Raw genomic sequence first — 18513 nt, 5'->3', positions numbered from 1 at the left:
TTAGTTTCATCTTGGCATTCCCAATATATTGCCCACATCTTTATTTAGTTTTTAAAACAGAAAGGCAGTGGTTTGCTGATGCCAGGATCTGAGGGTAACTACGCTCACACTCCAGATTCTCTCTCGCGTCATTCACAACAATCTGCACTGCACATGTGGAAAGAAGGGGTTGCTGGGAGTGGGTGGGACGCATTCACCAACTCCCCATTCAATCAAGATCCAATCATGCCCACAGCGCCCCCAGTCTATTCTCTCTCACTATTCCTAGCTTCCCCCCGCCCTCTCACACACATGCCACCCTCTGCACCTCCGTCCATTCTATCTCCATACCCTCTGCCCCCTGTCCAGTCCAGTCTCTCATCCACCCTCTGCCTTCCTCCATCCAGTCCCTCTCCCCACACTCATTCTCTCTCTCCTCCCACTCTCTGCCCCCTCCATTCTCTCTCTTCCCCCACCCTCTGCTCTCCATCCATTCCCTCTCTCCCCCACCCTCTCCTAACATTCATTGTTACTCTCTTTCTCCCCCACCCTCTGCCCCTTTCCATTCTCTCCCCACCCACTGACCCACGTCCATTCTCTCTCCCCACACTCTGCGCCCCCATTCTCTCTCTCTCTCTGACAAACGCTCTGCTCCCCATCCTGTGCACCCCAGGGTTTCTCTAACTCCAATGCTCTGTCCCCATGTCCATTTCTCTCTCTCTCTTCCGCCTAGCCTCTGTTTCCCATCCAATTTCTCTACCCGCACCCCCACTCTCATCCTTTCTTGTGCCTCGAACCCTCTTCGTTCACTGTATCAGCCCTTCTCAGGACAGAGAGCGCGGATGGTGATGACTCTACCTGGGAGATGGGAGGGGGCGGTGTGAAAAATGGCCGATCTTTAACATTGAGAATCGCTAAAATGATATTTTCAAAAACATCTGTAAAGTTTGAAAGCAAATTCAATTATTTTTCTAAAAAGCAGCAGCCATTTTTCTGAAACTTGCATTGAAATCTGTGCAATTAGCCCACAGTTGAGAATAGGCTGTAAAGATGGAATGGCCAAGTCCTCGTCTTGTAAAGTTGGTTCAGATTAAGTAGAAATAGAGTCATAGAGTTGCAGAGCAGGGAAACAAGCCTTTCGGTGCATGCCAACCACATATTCTAAATTAATCTGGTGATCCATTTGCCACCATTTGGCCCATATCTCTCTCAACCCTTCCTATTCATATTCCTATCCAGATGCCTTTTAAATGTTGTAATTGTTCCAGCCTCGACCACTGTCTCTGGCAGCTCATTCCATACATACACCACCCTCTGCATGGAAATGTTACCAGTTCGGTTCCATTTAAACCTTTTCCCTCTCAGCCTAATCCTATGCCCCTTCAGTTTTGGATTTCCTCTACCCTGGGGAAATGACATTCAAAGATTGAGCAGCCAGACAAAATGCAAAAGGAATAAACTGTTGAGCCCCAGGAAAACAAAAGAAGTGTGGCTCCAGCCTGTTTTTCTCTCCGATTGGCAGTTGGACCAGCATCTCCACTGGGCACACTGCGCATGCTTTTCGGTGTCAGGAAGCATTGCGCATGTACGCTGGTGTCAGCAAAATACTGCGCATGCTCCTTACTGTCAGCGGAAACGGCACGCAACATTCTTCTGATCGACCAATGGGAAGCCCTGAAGGACCGGAAGGAGTGCGGTCTTCCTGCCATTGAGAGCCTCCCCCCTATTGTCTGAATGCGGAAGTTGGATCAGGCGCTTGTGAAGGTGTTGTTGCTCCTCTCTCTATGAATGAAGATTGAACTTCATCCCAGACTGCAACTTCTTTCTTCTGTCCAAATTTGTGTGAGTACAACTTACTCTTCTCACCCCCTTTCTCATTTTATTTTTTCACTCTGGTGTTCAGTTCTTCACTTGCAGCAAAGTTGGTTCAGGTATGTGTCTTATTTGGCAAACACATGGTAAATGTAGTAACGCAGTGTGAAGTTATAACCTTCCCTATGAAATAAAAACAGAAAGCAGGTACATTATTTAAATGGTGATATATTGGGATGTGGAGTAAGTGAGGACTGCAGGTACCGAAAATCAGAGTCGAAAGTTGTGGCGCTGGAAAAGCACAGTTGGTCAGACAGCATGCGAGGTGCAGAACAGTCAACGTTTTGGGCAAAAGCCTTTCATCCAGGAATGATGTGTGGATGTACAAACGTGCCGCAGCTACCTTCTGCTCAGGCTTTCTACTCCAGTCAATGCCAGTTGTCACATAGGTGCAGCAAGCAATCAGCAAGGCAAGTGGTATATTAGCAAGAGGAACTGAGTTCAAAGTGGGGGTGCCTTCCTGTAGTTAGGGAGGTATTAAATATATTCAAAGCTGAGTTTATCTGACTTTTGAATCTCAAAAATAGTTATGGGGGAAGACAAGAAATTAAAAAATATATATTTTTATTCAAAACTTTTTCAAATCTCTCGCAACACCTCTATATACAAAAAAGAACAATACTAAAATACAGAAAAATAACAGTACAACAATGTCATATTATGATACTATTAATAATGAGCTACCTATTATTCTACTAGGACAAACTTAGCTTAAACTAAACTACAATCAAATTGAATAAAAATAAAATTAAACATAATTTAAGTTAATTTGAATTCTATCACATTACTATATTCTATTTCACTCACCACATCTCCATTAAGGCTTCCATCCATGGGAGCACCAGTTATTGCACCTGTATTCTTTTCACCCAGCCTTGCCCTCCCAGGGCCCCATGAGCACCCAGACTGATTCCCACAGCTATACCATAGTCCTAATTAATACTGCTGATCAGTCTGCATCAATACAATTTAGAAAAGGCCGCCACGTCTTGTAAAACTACTGTTTTGTGGTGCACCATATTTGTGAGGTCATCTTGGAGGTGGATGCTCCATCACCAGCATATGCCACTCCATAAGCCCTGGGGGTTTTTCCAATGTCCAATTCATTAAAATGTTCTTCCTTGCACAGTGCGTAAGAATGTTACACAGTCTGTTCCTGTGTTCTCCAAGAGAAGGCAAATTTGTCAACCTCAGAAGAAGAAATACCGGATTCACTTTAACTTCAATCCCCCAGGATGTCCTTCAGCTCCCTTACTATAGCACTCCAGTATCTCTGGATCTTACAACATGACCAATAGCAGTATGTGAGTGCCTATACTAATGTTACATTTGGGACACCCTGGTGATGCGCCACTCTTGAACCTAGCTAGCCTCTCTGGCGCCAAATAAGCCCTGTGTAAAATCTTCAATTGCATGCCCTGTGCTTTGTTACATGTTGAAATTTTCCTTACATTTTCCCATATATCTTGCCATACTTCTAATGAAATATCCTAACTCCTGATTCCACATGGTAGAGAGTCCCTCCACATCTCCTAAGGTATGTCCCTTCTGTGAATGATACAACGTACTAACTGAAAGAGCGCCTGTACACAGAGTACTCTTTACTCCACATTTGACCTGTAAAGCTGAGCCAGGAGTGTGGTCTTCCTCTGTATATAATCCCTTAGCTGAAAGTACCGGAAAAGGCCCCTATTAGACAATGCATATTTCTGTCTTAGCTGGCTAAATGACATCAAGACCTAACCTTCAAATAAATCTTCCCTCCAGGAGATTCCCTTATTCTCCCATGACTTAAAGCCGGAGTCTATTGTCTCAGGTTAAATCCTTAGGCTGCCACCTGTGGGGTAATCAGCGAGGTCTTCAGCCAAATGCCCTTGTCTTGCCTCAGTGTCCTTCAGGCTTTCACTGTATTTAAAATGATTGTACTCTTACACTGCTCAGTCTCGGATTTCATCTTATCAGTGAATAATAGATTAACTCGGGGACATCTCGACTGCAATGCTTCAACATCAAGCAAAATCGACCCCAAGTCCCCCCGTGCCCAGTCACCCACATATGCTAAGAAAGCGCTTATTTGATATCTCTCCAAGTCCAAAAGATCCACTCCTCCTCACCCTGTGAGAGCTGCAATTTGGTAAACTTAATTAGGGGGCGACTGCGACACCAAATAAAATAACCTAGACACCCATTGAGCCTCCGTAATACCCATCTGGGTAGCAACAACAGGAGCATTCTCATGGGGTACAACAGGCGAGGAAGAACATTCATTTTAATCAGAGCTATTCGGCCTAACCATGATAATGGTAATCCGTCCCACCGCTGTAAATCCTGCTTTATCCTCTCCAGTAATTGTACATAGTTAGCTTTATACAGCTGGTGGAAGGCAGGGGTAATAAAAATTCCCAAATACAAAAACCCTTTTGACGACCATCTAAACAGGAACTGCATTCCATCCTTCAGCATGGCGTCTGATTTTGTAAAGTTGATCCTGCAGCCTGAAAAACTTCCAAATAAATTAATTGTTTGAATCAATCGAGGAACAGACTCCTCCAGATTGGCCAAGAACAGAAGGACATCATCAGCATATAGGGTAATCTTATGTTCCCCCATTCCCATTCCTGGCGCTATTATTTCAGGATCCCTCCTGATAGCCTCAGCCTCAGCTAATGGCTCAATTGCCAAGGTAGATAGCAGCGGTGAAAGAGGACATCCCTTTCGACTACCTCTCCCAGCATTAAAGTTATCTGACTTAGTGCCGTTTGTGATGACTGCTGCCTTAGGATCATTATACAACACCACCACCCATCTAGCAAAGGTTGTCCCCAGATCAAAGCGCTTGAGGATCCCAAACAGGTACAGCCATTCTATCTGGTCAAATGCCTTTTCTGCATCTAGGGAGGCCACCGAACCCAGGATCAACCTTTGCTGGCATACCTGCACCATGTTCAGTACCCTCCTGATATTGTTGGAGGAGCTATGGCCCTTAACAAAACCCATCTGATCTTCTTTCACAATACAGGACAACACCTTTTCCAACTTCAGGGCCAGTGTCTTGGGTAGAATTTTAAAATCTACATTCAATAGTGAAATGGGTCTGTATGAAGCACATTCTTCCGGCTCTTTCCCCTTCTTTATAATGAGGGAGATATTAGCCTCCCTAAGAGAGGGTGGAAGACAACCCATACATATGAATAGCTATACATCCCCAGAAGTGGCTTCACCAACACATTTATGAATTCCTATAGAATTCACTTGGGAATCCATCTGACCGTGGTGCTTCATTGCATCCTGCACCTCCTGTATCGTCATAGGCATATTCAACAGGAAACCTGTTCCACGTTTATACTAGGGAGGTGCAGGATCTCAAAAAAGGCCTGCATTCTTACTGCTCCATGTTCATCTCCCTCCGACCGATATAACTCTGCAAATTACTCCCTAAATCTAACATTAATCTTCTTTAACTCACGGGTAACTGTGCCAGCCTTCTCTCGAACAGACATAATAGATTGGGAAGCATTTTTCTTTCTGGCCAGATATCTACCTGGCTTATCTCCAACTTCCAACAATCTTTGTTGAGCAAAGCAGACCTTTTTTTTCCCAGTGTGTGCAATGAGTTGGGAGCAGCCGGAGAGCTGCAGCTTGACCAGTGAAGGCCTATTATAATATACTTCCTCAGCTATCTGCAGACGGGTCTCCAGCATCTGTTGTTGCTTCTTCCTCTGCGTCCTTCTAGTCATTGAATAAAAAATAATCAAGCCTCATAAATATGCCTTAGTGGCCTCCTACAGTATTTCTGGATTACTGGCCGTACCCAAGTTGGTACCCAGAAGGCTCTGAACTCTTGTGATGTACTCAACAAATTTGCTATCCCTTAACAGGAATGGGTCCATGCACCAGTGCTGTGCATCCATTCCACCACTCTTGATTTTACCATCTAAATACACTGGCACATGGTCTGAGACAGCTATATTGCCAATTTCACAAGCCAGTGTTCTGTCCAAGCAATCCAATGGCATTAAAAAGTGTCAGTTCCCATGTGGTACTCATGTGGGTTGGAAGAGAAAGTAAAGTGTCTTCTATTAGGGTGGAGATGCCTCCATACATCCACTAATCCCAACTCCTTGCACATGTCCACCAACTGCTTAGGTTGCGCGGGTGACCTGCCTGGCCCCTTGGCACTCTGTCTACCTCAGGATCTATTAGACGATTAAAATCCTCTCCAATGACCATGCGGCGTATCCCAAGACTCATTAATTTAGCAGCTGCATCAATTAGAAATTTAAGAGGGTGCACCGGGGGGACAATACAGATTCAGGACGCCATAATCTTCACCATGTATTAGAGCTTTAAGAATGATGGACAGTCCATGTTCGTCCTTAATTTGCTCAATTACCTGGAGAGGGAGATTCCTTCTTACCAGTATAGCCACTCCTCTACACTTGGAGCTAAAGGAGGAGAAGAATACCCTATCACAACCTCCTTGCTGCAGTTTCAGATGTTCCTTAACAGTTAAATGTGTCCACCCTTTCCTTCCTGAGGCTTGACAGCACCTTCTTTCTTTTTAATGGGGGAGTGGCTCCCTTTTACATTCCAGGCGCACCACCTGAACGAATCAGTAGACATGGCCATCCAGGGAAGCCTCTGGTTTCCCAAGAGGAGGAAGCTTATCTGAGGTGCGGTGAGCAACAAAGACATTAACTCTATAAATTCTAAAAACTGCTCCTATTAAAACTACTATAAATAAAAATCTAACCACCACATATAACTTAAGCAAATGCTCAAATAACCCCCAATTATGTAGAGATCTCTTTCCCCCCACCCCAACCCCCACCATTGCCATCAGCCTGGCTCCTTCCCACTGAGGCTGTGCCCCAAACGCCAGGCAATTCACATATTTGAAAAAAACATGTTATTTACATTCTGAGAGTTAACAATGGTTGCCCATCTCCCCACACCCCTTCTCCATACATCTTAAACACAGGTATAGCCACCCCCAATCCAAAAACAAAAGGACAGCAGTGAAAAAAAGGCCCCAGACAATACCTAACTGACCGATATACTAAATAATTCCAGTTTTACACCAAGGCAGTACGTATAAAGCCGATAACCACAAAATAAGGGGCAAAAAAGTAGCATTGTCTGGAATGACGTCCCTCCCGCCTTCACCCCAACTCAATTTCTTTAATTCAGAGAATTCGCAAAGTCCTTCGCCTTTTCTGCTGAATCAAATTATATACCGTCCCTCCATGAGTAAAACGCAATACAATCAGGGACCTCAAGGAATATTGTATGTTCAGATCCCTTAATTTTCTCTTAACTTAATTAAATGCCCTTTTCTTAATCCAGGCTCCTGAGAAGTCCTGAAAATATATTATTCTGATCCTTTGTACATTAGAGCCTGTGGATCTCTTCCCAGTCTTCTTGCTGTTTCAATCACTGGTTTTCTTTATAATGCAGGAGCCACACTAGGACCACGCGGGGCTGCGGGTCCGACCCGGACCTGCACATTTCGATCCAGTGTGCCCGCTCCACACTCAACAGGCCAGACTACAACTCCAGCCCCAGGAATCCAATAAGGTCTTCACCTTCCTCGCGTTCCGGAAGACCCACAAGCTGTAAGATTTCTCTTCTACTTTAGTTTTCCAGGTTGTCCACTTGCTCCTGAAGGATCCGAACCTGGTCTTCCAGCGTTTGGATCCTTCCTCCTGAGACCTCCGCCACGGTCTCCGATGCCACGGTCCTCTCCTCCGCTGCTTATTCTCTTCGGCCCAACACGTGAATTTCCTGTCCATGCTTTTGCAGCGTGGCAGATAGTGGTTCCACCGCTGCTTCAATCTTTTCTCAGAGATTGGCAAACACCGAGAGTAGCTGCTGCTGTCCCATTAAATCCACAGGGATTGCCCTGGAAGTTTGAGCAATGGCTCCAAGCACCCCCAATGCAGTTGGGGAGTGCCCTACCTGCTGCACCCCTTTTGGCCCCTTTCCTTCATTTGCTTTCATTCTGTTCCTAAAGCTGTCAAACCACAATTATAGCAGCTCCAGACGTTCAGTAAGTTTATATTCGCAATTTTTTTCTCCTACGGATGGTTAATGAGGTGGGGAGAGGGGTAAAAGTCCACCTTACCAGGGGGTGTGGCACAGAGCCCAGCACAGCAGACCACTCAAACCACCGCCATCTCGGATTTCCAAGAAAATGGTTTTAAGACCAGTACAGAACAGCTACAGGGTCATACAGCAGAGAAACAGATCCTTCGGTCCAACTAGTCTATGCTGACTATGTTCTCAAACCCAACTCGTCCCATCTGCCTGTGTTTGGCCCATATACCTCTGAACCTTTCCTATTCATGTACTTTTCCAAATGTCTTTTAAACATTGTCACTGTACATGCATCCACTACTTCCTCTGGACACCCATTCCACACACAAACCACTCTCTATGTGAAAAAAATGGAGCTCTTCGTGTCTTTTTAAAATCTTTCTTCTCTCCCCTTCAAACTTTGCTCCCTAATCTTGAAAGCCCCACCCTAGGAAAAGGACACCTGCCTTTCACCTCATCTGTACCCCTCATGATATTATAATCCTCTGTAAGGTCACCTCTCAATCTCCTCTGCTCCAGTGAAAGAAATCCCAGTCTCCACTGCCTGCAGGTATATTCATGTTCAATTATGATGTGTTCGGTGTTGGTGCAGGCTCAAATGGCCAACTCCTGCTCCCAGTTCTCTCACTGTGTGTCCAGCACAGCACTGGGAGATTGGGAAAGGGGAGGGATAGATATCTTGTTTGTTTTTATTTTTAAAATGCACTTGATTCCACAAATAAAAGCAACAGGTACAAGTACAGCACATGCAGTATTCCTCATTGCAGCTTCAAGGTTTTGTGTCGTCTTCTTCCGTGTTGGCTCCAGCACATTCGGCTTCCTTCCCCTCCCCCCCCCCACCCCCCCCACCCCCCCCCCCACCACCCACCCAATCCCCGCCCTGAGCTGTTGATGCTTACATTCTATCAAATAAAGAGAGGGATAGACAAGGTCTTTTCTCTGGGAGTGTAGAACTATACAGTAATAGGTTTAGGGTGAGGTGGCCCGGGGAGGAGGCGAGGGATTTAAAAGGAACCTAAGGGGCAATTCATGCAGAAGATGGCCCGTGTAAGGAAAGAGCTGGCAGAGGAAGTAGTAGATGCTGGTATAATTATGACACATTTAAAAGGCATCTAGATAGGTTTATGAATAGGAAGGGTTTAGAGGGATATGGGCCAAATGCAGTCAAATTAGACCAGATTCGGTGAGGATATCTGGTCAGCATAGACCAGTTGGACCAAAGGACCTGTTTCTGTGCTGTATATCTAGATGACTCTGGTTTGCCACACCAGTCTGTTCAATTTCTCTCTGGTGTCATAGCCTTGGTGTCTCATTCCAAAACTCCCCCACCCCCGTGGGGGCACGTTAACCATTTTGTGTCTGATTGGTTGTCAAGAAGCTGCTTTGCAGGTTCATCCTGAATTTACACACTATATTTTTGCTTCCAAAAATCAGACCGGCTCACTCTCAACAGTATCCCAATGTCGTGGAAGATATTAATTTTCAGGTGGAGGTATCCAAAATTCAGAGAGGTGTCAGTTGTGACTGTTTTGCTCTTCTGTCCCTGTCAGATCCTGAATCAGCACTTTCAGGAGAATTAGAATGGAGTGAGAACAGAGGGAGAGAGGGAGTGAGTGAAAAAGTGGGATGGTGCTTTCAGTTTTATGGAATAACAAAAGAAATGTTCTGCAGAAAGTAGAATTGCTTGTTCTGAATTTCTACCCTGGACTGGCAGTGATGACTTTTGTAATCTCTTTTCAGAGTATTTGATCTGAAGATGAAGTTTCAAAATCAACAGATGAAGGGCTTATGCCTGAACCATTAACTCTCCTGCTCCTCGGATGCTGCCTGACCCGCAGTTTTCGACTCTGATTCTCCAGCATTTGTGAGTCACTCAATCCATCGGGACTGCAACAATTTTCGACTGTGATCCAATTGGTTCCTGTTTCAGTACGTTTTCAGCATCAGTGGGACTGGAAGAGAGATCCTAGTGTTGCAGCAACACACGGAGTGTGGAGCCTGAAACAGTTAACTGGCCTGAAAAGAGGAATTCAAGGCTGGGAAGGGACATACACGCGTTTGTGTGCAACTGTAGCTTTGGCCATGGAGAAACCATGGAAGTGTGGCGACTGCGGGAAAGGTTTCCGTGTCCCGTCTGCCCTGGAGACACATCGTCGCAGTCACACCAGGGAGAAGCCATTCTCCTGTCCTGAGTGCGGGAAGGCCTTCAGTGATTCCTCTGCCCTGCTGAGGCACTTGCGGGTGCACACAGGGGAGAGGCCCTTCAGCTGCCCTGAGTGCAGGAAGAGCTTCAGCGATTCCTCCGCCCGGCTGAGGCACTTGCGGGTGCACACAGGGGAGAGGCCCTTCAGGTGCCTCAAGTGTGGGAAGGCCTTCAATGATTCCTCCGCCCTGATAAGGCACCGGCGGCTGCACACAGGGGAGAGGCCCTTCCGCTGCCCCGATTGTGGGAAGGTGTTCACTCGCTCCTCCCACCTCGTGATTCACCGGCGGGTCCACACCGGTGAGAAGCCCTTCCCCTGCCCCAAATGTGGGAAAGCCTTCAGCGATTCCTCTGACCTGCTGGCCCATCGGCGGGTCCACACCGGCGAGAGGCCATTCACCTGCTCTGTCTGCGGAAAGTGCTTCACACGCTCTTCCGACCTGCTGAAGCACCAGCGTGTCCACACTGGGGAAAGGCCCTTCAGCTGCTCTGAGTGCGGGAAGGACTTTACCCAGGCATCCCACCTGCTGACACACCGGTGGGTCCACACTGGGGAGAGGCCGTTCACCTGCCCTGAGTGCGGGAAGGGCTTTGCTGTCCCCTCCAGTCTACTGACGCACCAGCGGGTCCACACTGGGGAGAGGCCGTTTGCCTGCCCTGAGTGTGGGCAGAGGTTCACAATGTCCTGCAGTTTGAACAAGCACCAGCGGAGGCACCAATGCTCCCAACAATCAGATTCTGCCGGTAACGCTGCTGAGGGTCACCCCCAGGACTGAACCTCCTGCCCTTTCTGACAGTGGGGGTAATGGAAGAGTTGGTAGGCTTTTTTGTTTTCTACTGGGGGAGTGGAGGGGGTTGGGGGGGTGGCTCAGTGGTTCGCACTGCTGCCTCATAGCGCCAGGGACCCAGATTTGATTCTATCCTCAGGGTAACTGTCTGTATGGAGTTTGCATGTAACTCCCCCCAGTGTCTGCGTGGGTTTCCATTGCGTGTTCCAGTGTCTTCCCAAAGTCCAAACGTGCACATGTTTGGGCGAATTGGCCAAGCTAAATAGTCCCACAGTGTTCAGGAACGTGTAGATGTGCTGCATTAGTTAGGGGTAAGTGCAGGGTGATAGGGTAGGAGAATGTGTCTGGGTGAGTTACTCTTCAAAGGGTCGGTCTGAACTTGTTGGGCAGAAGGGCCCGTTTCCACACTGTAGTGATTGTATGATTCCATGAACATTTCTTCCAGTGGGCACTGCTGCTCATTGAGCCCAGGACCAGCACGAACCTAAGACCATTGGAGCAGAAGTTAGGACATTTTGACCCATCGAATTTGCTCCACCATTTGTTAGAGACAAAATAAAATACTGCAGATGCTGGAATCTAAAATAGCCAAGCAGGAGGCTGGGCACAACAAGGCAGGCAGCACCAGGAGGTGGAGAAGTCAGCATTTCAGATATTATCCCTCAGGACTGAAGAAGGGTTCTATCCGAAGCGTTGACATCTCCATCAGAAATGATTTACCAGGATATTGTCAGAACTAGAGGACATAGGTTTAGAGTGAGAGGGGAAAGATTTAAAAGGGACCGAAAGGGAAAACGTTTCATGCAGAGTGTGGTGCGTGTATGGAATAAGCTGCCAGAGGAAGTGGAGGAGGCTGGCAGAATTACAGAATTTAAAAGACATTTGGTTGGAGACGTGAATAGAAAGGGTTAGAGGGATTTGGGCCAAGTGCTAGCAAATGGGACTAGATTAATTTAGAATATCTGGTCAGCGTGGACGAGTTGGACTGAAGGATCTGTTTCTGCGCTGTACCTCTCTATGACTACCGGTCCTGATGTAAGTTTAGAACTGAGTAACTTTGCATAATTCAATCTTGTTGAATTCACCTCCTGAAAGGTTTCAAATGAACCCCTCCAAGCGATATGATTTAACTACACCAAGTTGGATAAAGTATCCCATCAAGTTCAACATGAATGCGCAGTTGAAGAAGTCAGAAGTCACACGACACCAGGTTACAGTCCAACAGGTTTATTTGAAATCCCAAGCTTTAGGAGCATTGCTCCTTCATCAGTGCTGCTCCTTCATCACTTCACCTGATGAAGGAACAGTGCTCCGAAAGCTCTTGAGTTCAAATCAATCTATTGGGATTCTCACCTGGTGTTGTGTGACTTCTGACCTGTCCACCCCCTGCACCTCTGCATCAGAGTTGACAAATGAGATCAGATTTTATTCAGCCTGATTTAGTGAGATATTCATCTGGATGTCCTTATGCCTGAAACATCGATTCTCCTGCTCCTCGGGTGCTGCCTGACCTGCTGTGCTTTTCCAGCACCATACTCTCAACTCTGATCTCCAGCATTTGCAGTCCTCACTTTTTCCTGGTTCATGTGGAAACTCAACACTGTCAGAGTGACAAAGAGACGCCAGTCATAGAGTACTATAGCACAGAGACAGGCCCTTCAGCCCAAACCGGTCCATGCTGACCAAAATGTTTGTCAACACTGACCTCATTTCCCTGCACTTGGCCCATATCCTTCACAAGCTTTCCTATCCCTGTATTTGTTGAAACACCTTTTCAATGTTGTTGATGTACCTGCTTCAACCACTTCCACTGGCAGCTGTTTCCCCAGGCGAACTAGATTCTGTAAATATTTTGCCCCACATCTTATCTTCCATCTTTCTCCTCTCACCATAAAAACGCGTCCTTGGTCTAGAAATCCTCCCCCTAGGGAAGAGACAGCTACCATTAACCCAACTCTACCCCTCATGGTTTGAAAATATTGCCTCTCAACTTCCTCGGCTCCACTGGAAAAACATCCCAGCCTATCCAGCCTAAATTCTAATTTGATAATAATGGCAGTGATGATTTTGGCTGTGTGTGTGTCAAGGATCTCTCATTTCTAAGCCAATGCTGTGCCTCTTAAGTTCACGTCATCTTAAAACGAATGGCATCCCATTCATTTAAAATGTCCATGTTTTCTGTGCAAAGTGAGTCCTGGTCAGGAAATAGGCAGCAGTGTCTTTTATTCCCGTAGACTGCTCTGTTTTGAGATGTATGAGTAAATCTTCAGAACAAAAGATTAATGCAGCCTTTATTCATGTCTCATTATTAAAAACACTTTCTCCATTTACAGATGTGATTGAGAAGCTTCTCCCAATGAATCTTTGACTGATAACAGCATTTGTCAGGCTTTTGAAAGTCACTGTAGCTCTGTCACAGCACATGGGAGGGCTATTTCAGACACAACGCATCATGCAGAAAATTCTCCCACATTAGTCGAGTAAAGTTGACGTCTTTTTAAGACATTGTGAAACTTGAAAGGATTCAGAAAAGGTTTGGAAGGACGTTGCCAGGGCTCCAAGGTTTTAGCTTTATAACAGTATTGATGACATTCTCTTGAATGCAATGGAGTCAATATTAATCCCAGCCTCTTGGTGTGGTTGTGGGTGAATCACCTTAATTTGGCTCCTGACTCAGAGACCGACAGAGAATCAACTGCTGAAACAATGATTTGCACTTTATTGCATGTAGCAACCACAAATAAAACCCCTCAAGTTCATTCAGCTTCACCCCCCAAAATTGGCTATCACCCAGTTGATGGCTGAATTTAACTGAGTTTCCACCGACAGTGCCCATCTCTGGAAGTGTCCAGAGGTTTGATGCAGTATTATTCGTCTAAGTACTGCTGCTGCAGCATCGTTCTAGAGTTGAATTTTGGTGGCATATCCTCATTTTCAAATCTGTGGTGTGACTTTTTTTTAAGACTCTAACATCACCTCCCATTGCTGGAGACCTCAGCTCTGTAGCTTCCCTTCTTATCCTTGAGGGTTAACTGTCTGCTTGAAACAACCTGCTCTGCAATTAACCCCTCGATGTCAGGGCTTTCCTTCCACAAGCAGAATTAATTGTCCTTTTGTCACACCATTATTAAACAACATTATCTTGCCTGTCCCAAGAAACAACTTATTGTGTTGCCTCCTTCTTCCCAGGGATGGGTAACTAGCAGAAATTAGTCCATTTATCGTATTGAATCTGCTTTGCCATTCAATCATGGCTGATATATTTCTTAACCCGATTCGCCCTGTAACCTTTGAACCCTTTGATACTCAAGAATAAGTGAATGGTGGAGCAGACTCAATGGGCTGAATGGCCTAATTTCAGTTCCTGTGGTGTCACAGTTTTTCGTTGGCCCTTTCATTTCTTGGTCCAGAAAAAGTTATTGTTGACTCATGAAGTTGGGGGAAGTTCTGGAGTTTACAGGTGCACACCACGCTCCTCCCGGAATAACGATTCTTCCTGAGATACTGGCAGTTCTTGAGATCCCTGGATATCGCTGAATACAAATCGATGTGTCTGGAAGTCTCTGCTGCTTCCCTGGAACAGAAGGATTATGAGGAGAAAATTCAGAAATCCGAAGAGCAAAGAGACTTGGGACTTCTAGCCCAGGATTCTCTCAAGGTAAACTTACAGGTTGAGTCAGTAGTGAGGAAAGCAAATGCAACAATGGCATTTATTTTGACAGGACTTGAATATAAAAGCAGGGATGTACTTCTGAGGGTCTAAAAGGTTCCGGTCAGGCCACAATTGGAGTACTGTACGCAGTTTTGGGCCCCATATCTCAGAAAGGATGTACGGGCCCTGGAACATGTTCAGAGGAGGTTGATGAGAAAGGTCCCAGGATTAAAAAGCTTAACATATGAAGAACATCTGAGGACTCTGGGTCTATACTCAATGGAGTTTAGAAGATGACAAGGGAACTAATTGAAACCTACAGAATACTGAACAGCTTAGACAGAGTGGATGTTGGGAAAATATTTCCATTGGTAGGAGAAACTAGGACCCGAGGGCTCAGCCTTCAAGTAAAGGGAAGACCTTTTAGAACGGAGATAAGGAGAACTTCTTCAGACAGAGAGTGGTGTATCTATGGAATTCACTGTCCCAGAAGGCTGTGGAGGCCAGATCACTGAATACATTTAAGATGGGAATAACTAGGTTCTTGAGTATCAAGAGGATCAAAGGTTACGGGGAGAATGGGGTTGAGAAACTTATCAGCCGTGATTGAATGGTGGAGCAGACTCAATGGGCTGAATGGCATCATTTCAGCATATCATAAGACTAGAGGAGCAGATGTGTGGAGGGGTGAGGATGGGGGAAAAGAGATAAAGAGGGGAATACAATTAAGGTGAAGCTGGATACAGATACATAGGAAATACAAGAATTGTACGAGAAATTTCAGACCACATAGAAGCACTGGCGTACAGAGAGATCTGGCCATATAGATCTCCAAAAGTGGCAACACAGGCGGGTAACGTGATCAAGAAGGCACACAGCACGCTTGCCTTGAGTGTAAGAGTTGGCGAGTTATGTTACAGCGACTTATTCCGTTCACATTCAGAATATTGTGGAAGGACATGGATGCCCTAGGGAGAGGGTTTCGAGAAGGTTCACTAGGACATTGCCTGGTCTGGAGGTCTCATTATGAGAAGAGATGGGATAAACCTGGATTATTTTCACTGTAAAGATAGAGGCGGAGGGATGACCTCGACAAAATGATGAGACACACCGATTGGCTGGATGGAGGTGGCATGGTGGCTCAATCAATAGCACTGATGCCTCACAGCGCCAGGGAAACTGGTTCGATTTCAGTCTCAGGCGAATGTCTGTGTGGAGTTTGCAAATTCTTCGTGTCGATATGGGTTTCCTCCAGTTTCCTCTCTCAATCCAAATGTGAAGGTTAGGGTGGAGTGGCTAGGCTAAATTACCCACTGCCCAGGGATTGGCAGGTTAAGTTGGATTGTCCATGCTTAAATTGCCCCACATGTTCAGGAATTGAAAGTTAGGTACATTAGTCAGGGGTAAATGTCGAGTAATAGGGATAGGGAAATGGGTCTGTGTGGATTATTCTTTGGATGTTTGGTGTTGGGCCAGATAGTCTGTTAGATAGTCAGAGGCTTTCCCCCTCCCCAGGGTGGAAAAGTCAACTACAAGAGGGTACAGGTTCAAGGCGAGAGGGGGACAGTCTGGGGGAGAATTGAAAGGGAAGATTTTTCACACAGTTCGATGCTGGATGCCTGGAATGCATTGCCATTGGATGTAGTGGAAAGAGGCACCTTAGCAACACTTAAGGTATATCTGGATAGACACATGAATGGGAGGTGAGTACAGGGAAAGGAACCACACATCGGCAATGGAGGCTCAGGTGTAGCATAAACACTGACAGAGGCCAATTGGATGGACTGTGCTGGAGACGCAATGGGACAGACAAATGTATCTATTTCAGATCTAACTGCACTTCAGCCGCTTCTGTGGACTGTTCCGTAGGGAAGGTGCAATCCCAGGCTCAGAGAGCATCAGCTCCCATTGGAAGTAAAGCGGGTGAGAGAGCAACCAGTCAGCATAAAGGAACCCCTTATCCCTCCTACTTCACCCACTAAACAGGGTTCAAGATGTGACTCTCAGCAGCGGTAACAGCAGAATCCAACCCGAATCCCTGCGCAATCTCACTTGTGAAGTTGCTGGTGTCTCCACACGTTGCACGACTGGGTGAAGCCCTTCCCACACACTGGACAGGTGAACGGTCGCTCCTTGGTGTGGATGTGCTGGTGTTTGCGCAGGGTGGAGGAATCGCAGAAGTCATTCCTCCACACGGGACAGGTGAACGGCTTCTCCCCAGTATGGACGTGGAAGCCGAGCAGCAGGTGATATGAACTGGTGTAGCCTTTCCCGCACACGGAGCAGGAAAATGGTTTCTCCCCGGTGTGCATCCGCTGGTGCGGCAGCAGGTGGTGTGACTGAGTGAAACCCTGCCCACACACGGGGCAGATGAACGGGTTCTTGCTGGTGTGGACCCGCTGGGGGCCAGGAGGTGGTGTAACTGAGGGAAGCCTTTCCTGCATGAGTACAGGTGAATAGCAGCTGCCCGATGTGTAAACGCCAATGAATCTCCAGCGTAGATGGCGAAGGGAAACCATTCCCACACTCCCCACATTTCCACGGTTTCTCCATGGTACAGGTGCCCTCGTCTGTCTCTGACCTTAAAAATCAGTTGAAAACTCGCTCACGCTTACAGTATGTGTGTGGTGTTACTGGTGAATCCTCTGATAATTGGAATACTCTCATGCACTCTGTAAAGCTTGTTCCAGTCACTACTATGGTGTGTGGATATGTGAGAGTCAGTTTCCAGTCACACTGACGTTTAAAACCTAACTAAGCAGACAGACCTTCAACTCTTTTTTTTCAAGGCCATCAATATCCACGTCCTCGTGAATCAAGTGACTATCAGACTTTGATGTGATGTTTGGTCTGAGATTTCTGCTGCCAAATTCTTCTCTTGTAATATTTCTGTGAAGTGATTGCAAAGGTTATCACAGTCAGTCCAAGACAGAAAATCTGAAAGTAATTCTAGTTACTGTGGAACATTCTTTCCTCTCTTAATCCCAAAGATCTTTGTGGAGATCTATATGTAACTGTAAACCAACAGGGTTATGGAGCAGACTGCATACCTCCACAAAGAGTTCACATGGACTCAAGTTGCTGAATGGACCTCTGCAGTACAGTATTGACACACTTACTGAAGATCTACAATATGCTGCAGCACGATATTACAAGCCCAGAAACAACTGCAAATCAGACAAGGTCTTTTCAGAAGTTGGACCATGAATTTCTGAAGCTGCCGCAATTCTTCTTCTCGCTCTCTGATTGAAGATTGATCTTCACCCAAACTGCAACTTCCTTCCTCTGTCCAAATATTTGTGAACACAGCCCTGTTTTTGAAGGATGGCACGTTTCCTGATCATCACAATCTCTTCCCCCGATATGCAAAGGGACAGTCAGTCGGGGGGGTGCGGTCACATCTTGTGTTGTTATGTGAAATCTGTGACAGCTGCAACAGTTCATCCCAACTCCTGTACTCAGTGCTCTGACTGATGAAAGTAAACATGCCAAAAGACTTCCTCACCGCCTGTCTACCCATGACTCCACCTTCCAGGAGATATGAACCTGCATCCCTACATCTCTTGGTTTGAAATACTGCATATGAAACAGTGCTTGTTGGTATGGGTTATTATTTGGTGCTTATCTCGACTCTAATTTACTATTTTATACTGAATGCCATGACTTATGAAGGCCAGAGTGCCAAAAACTTTCTACCTGTGACTCCACTTTCAGAGAACTGTGAACCTGTACTCCAAGATCCCTCTGTTCCACTACACTCCTTAAAGTCCTACCATTCACCATGAAATTCCTGCCTTGATTTGACTATACAAAATATAAGACCTCACACTTATCTATATTAAACTCCATTTGCCATTAACCTTAAACCTTTGCCCTCTAATTTTGGACTGCCCCACCCAAGGGAAAAGACCTTGCCTATTTAC

General features: G+C 46.1%; 1 protein-coding gene across 1 annotated transcript; it reads left to right on the top strand.

Moving 5' to 3' along the window:
- The first annotated feature begins 1741 nt into the window (after nucleotides 1-1741).
- LOC132808626 (zinc finger protein 774-like) lies at nucleotides 1742-13342 on the top strand. Its single transcript, XM_060822185.1, has 4 exons — nucleotides 1742-1821; nucleotides 7309-7466; nucleotides 9688-10967; nucleotides 13272-13342. Exon 3 carries the CDS (start codon nucleotides 10030-10032, stop codon nucleotides 10924-10926), a length of 897 nt encoding a protein of 298 aa, XP_060678168.1. The 5' UTR covers nucleotides 1742-1821; nucleotides 7309-7466; nucleotides 9688-10029; the 3' UTR covers nucleotides 10927-10967; nucleotides 13272-13342.
- The last annotated feature ends 5171 nt before the right edge of the window (nucleotides 13343-18513 follow it).

Source organism: Hemiscyllium ocellatum, assembly GCF_020745735.1.
Source record: "Hemiscyllium ocellatum isolate sHemOce1 chromosome 27 unlocalized genomic scaffold, sHemOce1.pat.X.cur. SUPER_27_unloc_8, whole genome shotgun sequence".
Taxonomy (NCBI): Eukaryota; Metazoa; Chordata; class Chondrichthyes; order Orectolobiformes; family Hemiscylliidae; genus Hemiscyllium; species Hemiscyllium ocellatum.
Note: the sequence above shows the minus strand (reverse complement) of the source record. Positions and strands in the feature narration are given on the sequence as shown.

What these genes read in the sequence shown, in the direction of transcription:
- LOC132808626 (XM_060822185.1), top strand. Translation starts at nt 10,030, where the DNA reads ATGGAGAAACCATGGAAGTGTGGCGACTGCGGGAAAGGTTTCCGTGTC.